Genomic DNA, 6,142 nt, shown 5'->3' with positions numbered 1-6,142 from the left:
CATTTTGGATGTAATTCATTTCTAGCTTTAAATATAAATTGTGCTGTTTTAAATTTAAGGTCAAAATTATTCACCCCTTTAGGCTATATTTTGTTTTCTTCAGAACAAACCATCATTATACAATGACTTACCTAATTCCCCTAACCTGCCTAGTTACCCTAATTACTCTAGTGAAGCCTTTAAATGTCACTTTAAGCTGTATAGAAGTGTCTTGAAGAATATCTAGTCTAATATTATTTACTGTCATCATGACAAAGAAAAAATAAATCAGTTATTAGAGATGAGTTATTAACACTGTTATGATTAGAAATGTGCTGAAGAAATCTGCTCTCCGTTAAACAGAAACTGGGGAAAAAATAAACAGGAAGGCTAATAATTCTGACTTCAACTGTATATATACAGTATATATAAAGTTAATATATATATATATAAGCTATAAGCTTTCTAAAGCTTTTTAATATAAATAAAATATAAAAATCTTATAATGTTTGCAGAATTGGTATGTGGAAGACTCAAACTAAATGTATAAATAACGTGTTAATAATAAATTTATATATTTACAAATTAAAACTGTAATCATTGTAAAAACTTTGTAACAAATAAAACATTTTACAAATGTATTAAATTTAAATGAACTTAAATTAAAAATGCTAAAAACCTAAGAAGTGATCAGATCTGGTATGTAGAGGACAATGAATAAAACATTTGTCTGTCTATATAACAACTAGTTTTTTACAAGTTTTAGACTTTAATATAAATTAAACTAATCGTCACGGCGGCGCAGTGGGTAGCACGATCACCTCACAGCAAGAAGGTCGCTGAGCCGAGCCCTGGCTGGGTCAGATGGTGTTTCTGTGTGGAGTTTGCATGTTCTCCCCCAGCCTGATCTCACGAGAAAACGTTAGTATTTTACGTTTTGTCAGTTAATTCGTACGAATTCGTACGAAATTGTACTATTTTAAAAAGGAGGCACCTAACCCCACCCCTAAACCCAACCGTCATAGGGGGATGAGCAAATCGGACTGAAATGTACGAATTAGATCGTACGAATTCATACGAATTAGCCACTAAATAAAAAAGTTACGAATTGACGTGAGATTGTGTTGTCTCCCCATGTTGGCGTGGGTTTCCTCCGGGTGCTCCCCCACAGACTAAACACATGCGCTATAGGGGAATTGATCAACTAAATTGGCCGTAGTGTATGTGTGAATGCGGGAGTGTATGGGTGTTTCCCAGTGTTGGGTTGCAGCTGGAAGGGCATCTGTGTAAATCAAATGCTGGATAAGTTGGCGGTTCATTCTGCTGTGGCGACCCCTTGATTAATAAAGGGAGTAAGCTGAAGGAAAATGAATGAATGAATGAATAAATTAAACTTTTACAAATTTATTACATTTAAATAAACCTAAAAATTTAATAAAAAATAGAAATTTTATAATGTTAGCAGAACTGGTATGTGGAAGACACAAACTAAATGTATATATAACGTGTTAATAATTAATTTGTATATTTACACACTTTAATTTAAAAACTTTTAAAACCTTTTTAACCAATAAAACATTTTTAAAAATGTATTAAATTTAAATTAACTTAAATTAAAAGTGCTAAAAACCTAAAAAGTGATCAGATCTGGTATGCAGTAGTGGAAGGCCCCAGAAGGTGTGTGTTTCTGGGGGAGGAAGGTGCTGGATCTGGCAGCTGTTTTCCCCTTGACTGGCGGCTCCAACTGAGGGCCAAAAATACCCCGCAGGGTCCCACATGAGGTGAATTCACCCATAACACATGAGTGCAAACATTCGATTTCTTTAAAAACATTACACCTACAGCAGCTGCAGTGGTTCTTCACTCTATTATCTACCATTTGCTCAAACCTCCAGGCCTGTGGAAATGAAGCGTCCCGTCTGGAGTCTCCTGGTTTGACCCTGGACACCCCCATGCTGAACCCTGACATGGTACAGCTGAAGACTGGTCTATTTGAGACGCAGCCGCTGGGCATCAGTGCAGACGCTGAAGATCCAGAATGGAGTTTGTGGAAGTTTTTGATTCTCCAGGGAAGGGCCGCGGGCTGAGGGCCACCAAAGAGGCTTGGGCTGGAGACGTGCTGTTCGCTGAGCCACCCTTCGCTTCTGTGGTGTTCGACAGGTAATACAGGTGAAATCTGGGATGATTACAGGTGAAGGGTGCTGGATACACTGTAAAATAATGATTAGGTGACTTTACCTGAAATAGTGAGTAAACTCAGTGCTTGAAAGTGATTAGTTGACTTGAAAAATGTGAGTAACCTGATGATTTTGAAGTGATTAGTTGAGCTTACTTTAAAAAGTAAGTAAACCCAATGCATTTGAAGCAATACTTAAAAAAACTGAACAAACACTGGAAAACTGATGAGTTGACCTTTCCTAAAGTGAATAAACCTGTTGCTCTTAGTTGAACCCCAGTTGAACTAAAGTGATCAGTTGACTTTACCTGAAGTGAGTAAACCTGTTGCTTTCAAACTAATTGGCTGACTTTAAAAATGTGAGTCATCTGTTGATTTGAATGTGGTTAGTTGAGTTTACTTTAAAACATGAGCACTCTAAAAAAATATTGTTGTAAAAAACAAAACAAATTAACGCAACAGTTTGCATTAATATATTCTAGTTAAGACAACATCAAACCAAATGAAGTTCAGACAACAAACTTTATTATGTTAGCCAAATCTTTTCTCTTCAATCAGAGGCATTTTCACATAGCAAAAACCTCAAATTTTTAAGTTGGGTACTTAAAAAATAAGCTGTTTCACTTAGTTTTTTAAATAAAAATTTAAAACAAATTCAGTGTTATGTACTTAATTACAGTTTCAAATTTAGAACCTCAAATAAAATTAAGTATCCGAAATTGTTAATTTTTTTGTTTGTTTTCAAATTTACTGTTCATGCTTGTAAGAAATACATTTAACAACAACATTTTTGTTTTCTGGTAATTTTTTATTTGTATTAAACCACAGGTTTTTATTGTTTTACAAAACAAAAACATGCACTGTCCCATATTATCAGTAAAAAAAATAAAACATCAGTGTGTGGACTTAAAAATACAAAACAACTCCATTAGTGTGGAATAATTTAGTTATTAACCCAATTTCTTCATTCACTCATTCATTTTCTTGTTGGCTTAGTCCCTTTATTAATCCGGGGTCGCCACAGCGGAATGAACCGCCAACTTATCCAGCAAGTTTTTACGCAGCGGATGCCCTTCCAACACACACACATTCACACACACACTCATACACTACGGACAATTTAGCCTACCCAATTCGACCCAAATTCTTGCTACAAACAAAGAAATATTGTTTTAAAGTAACTGACAGATACATTTACCTTCAAAATAGCTGCATTTTTGAATTGATGTAATTGTCATTATTTTCCTGCTTTTGAAAACTTAATAAACTTATTTTGGCAGCTTAAAAGTTTTAATCCAATCAGCAATTTAGAATTTTTAAGTTACAATAATGTATTAAACTATGTAGTGGTAACAGACCTCTTGAGTTAGGTTCACTTAAGCCTAAGGTCCACAGTCTAGCAAAAAGTCTTGGAGTTATCTTCGACACTAAAGTTAAAGTTTGACAAGCAAATAAATTCAGTCGTCAAACGTGGTTTCTGTCAATTAATAAACATTGCCAAATTAAAACCTTTTCTGTGGCGAAGCAGTGGCGCAGTAGGTAGTGCTGTCGCCTCACAGCAAGAAGGTCGCTGGGTCGAGCCTCGGCTCAGTTGGCGTTTCTGTGTGGAGTTTGCATGTTCTCCGTTGCGTTCATGTGGGTTTCCTCCGGGTGCTCCGGTTTCCCCCATAGTCCAGACATGTGGTAAAGGTGAATTGGGTAGGCTAAATTGTCCGTAGTTTGTGAGTGTGAGTGTGTGTGTGGATGTTTCCCAGAGATGGGTTGCGACTGGAAGGGCATCCGCTGCATAAAGACTTGCTGAATAAGTTGGCGGTTCATTCCGCTGTGGCTACCCCAGATTAATAAAGGGACTAAGCTGACAAGAAATGAATGAACCTTTTCTGTCTTTTAGTGCAGGGGTTCGCAAACTTTTCAGCCCGCGACCCCCAAAATGACAATGCCAGTGACTTGTGACCCCCAATATCCTCTGAGGTGGTTATAAATACAGAAACCTTGCATGCAATAGCGCACACACACCAATACACCCAAGTCTATTCTTTGTTTATTTTTTTAATGTATATCAGTGCTGTAAATGGGCCAGAAAGTTTAACTTGGTGTTAAAAAATCAATCTGCTGCATCCGACACTATTTCTGTTCTTTCATAGTAGGCGAGGCAGTGGCGCAGTAGGTAGTGCTGTTGCCTCACAGCAAGAAGGTCGCTGGGTCGAACCTCGGCTCAGTTGGCATTTCTGTGTGGAGTTTGCATGTTCTCCCTGCCTTCGCGTGGGTTTCCTCCGGGTGCTCCGGTTTCCCCCACAGTCCAAACACATGCGGTACAGGTGAATTGGGTAGGCTAAATTGTCCGTAGTGAATGAGTGTGAATGAGTGTATGTGGGTATTTCCCAGTGATGGGTTGCGGCTGGAAGGGCATCCGCTGTGTAAAAAAACTTGCTGGATAAGTTGGTGGTTCATTCCGCTGTGGCGACCCCGGATTAATAAAGGGACTAAGCCGACAAGAAAATGAATGAATGAATAATATATAGTACTCCAGAGGTCGCAATCCAATAGAACTATAAGCTACTATAGTAACTATATAGTATATAGTAACTATAAATGACTATTTTTTCCTCTTCAGTAGGTTATGAACAAAAATATGGTAAATATTATGGTTCAATAAAAAAAAAAAAAAAGATTTTTGGAAGTCACCAGGCGACCCCTCTTTATTGGCCCCATTTCTGTGTGGAGTTTGCATGTTCTCCCCGTGTCCGCACCCGATCATCACTTTAATAATGTAATTCTTTGTTTTAGGCATGATGATAGGTCACCGAGGATATTAACAGCAGATTCAGTGAGCTGATCTGCGCATCTCTGATAGTAAAATAATACGCTAATCATAAACATTTTTAAATGAACATTTATTTATGAAAACAACAGTTTGTTTTTAGGCAACATTTTATTCATTTTCAAATAGATAAAAAAAGTAAAAATAAGAAATTCTCAGCCTGAATGGCAGCTATCTTGGGTTTACTGAGTCTTTTTCTTTGCACTGTGCAAAAACAGAAGAGCATCTACTGTGCCTAAATTCAGGCGATTCCGCCTCGTTTTCAAAACACGGCACTGAATGAGTGTTTGCTCGCACCGCTTGTTGTAGAAATGCACAAGGTTCTCCTTGAAAGGCACTGCAGTCATGTAAATAAGTCCAAAACAATAGCAGATTTTCCTCTGATGACTCCTCTAACTGAAAGTTTGAACAGTACTCTTGACCTTCATCCATTATTCATCTCATCATCCCATTCTGCAAAGCCCACTCTCTGCTTTTTCTCTGGTCCACTGCCATGTTCTGCTACATCCACCCTCAATTAATCATAATGTATTTTTTTTTTATTACCCAACCCACCTGACCCGTGTATTATTCGATGAGCTCGCGGATAGAGCCGCCATCCGCGCATCACTACGTAGTGTGAATGAGGCTTCAGATTAACCCCAGTTGAACTCAGCTGATCTAAAGCAATTAGTTGACTTTATTTAAAGTGAAAAAACCTGTTGGCTTTAAAATGTGAATGAACAGTTGGTTTAATGTGATTTAGTTTACTTTAAAACAATTAGTTGACTTTACAAAGAATGGATAAATCTGTTCCTCTTTGTTGAACCCCAGTTGAACTAAAGCGATAAGTTAACATTAAAAAGTGAGTAAACCGGTTGACTTTACTTAAAATAGTGAGTAAACTTGTTGCTCTTAAAGTGATCAGTTTCTTTTGTAAGGTTTTACAAAAGAAAAGTCTCAAAAACACAGTAATATTAATAAGTAATACTAAAACGAAAATGAAAACAGAAATGAAAACTGCATTTTTTCCAGTTATTTTAAAGTGAATTCGACAAGAAAACATGAATGCAAATGCATATATATATATATATATATATATATATATATATATATATATATATATATATATATATAAATATATATGTTTCTTAGGACTAACAGTTTACTTTTAAAATGAGCTTTTA

At 36.6% G+C, this 6,142-nt stretch overlaps 1 protein-coding gene across 2 annotated transcripts in view; it reads left to right on the top strand.

The window, feature by feature from the left end:
- The first annotated feature begins 1,994 nt into the window (after positions 1–1,994).
- smyd1b (SET and MYND domain containing 1b) overlaps positions 1,995–6,142 on the top strand; it is a 36,313-nt gene continuing 32,165 nt past the window's right edge. The window contains exon 1 of one of the 2 annotated variants that reach the window (XM_021478292.3): positions 1,995–2,139. In XM_021478292.3, the coding sequence (XP_021333967.1) occupies positions 2,018–2,139 (122 nt within the window). In that variant the 5' untranslated portion in view covers positions 1,995–2,017. 2 annotated transcript variants of the gene reach the window in all.

The sequence above is a fragment of the Danio rerio genome, chromosome 8, assembly GCF_049306965.1.
Source record: "Danio rerio strain Tuebingen ecotype United States chromosome 8, GRCz12tu, whole genome shotgun sequence".
In the NCBI taxonomy this organism is placed as follows: domain Eukaryota; kingdom Metazoa; phylum Chordata; class Actinopteri; order Cypriniformes; family Danionidae; genus Danio; species Danio rerio.
The sequence above is the reverse complement of the archived record's forward strand: the minus strand, read 5'-3'. Positions and strand labels throughout refer to the sequence as shown.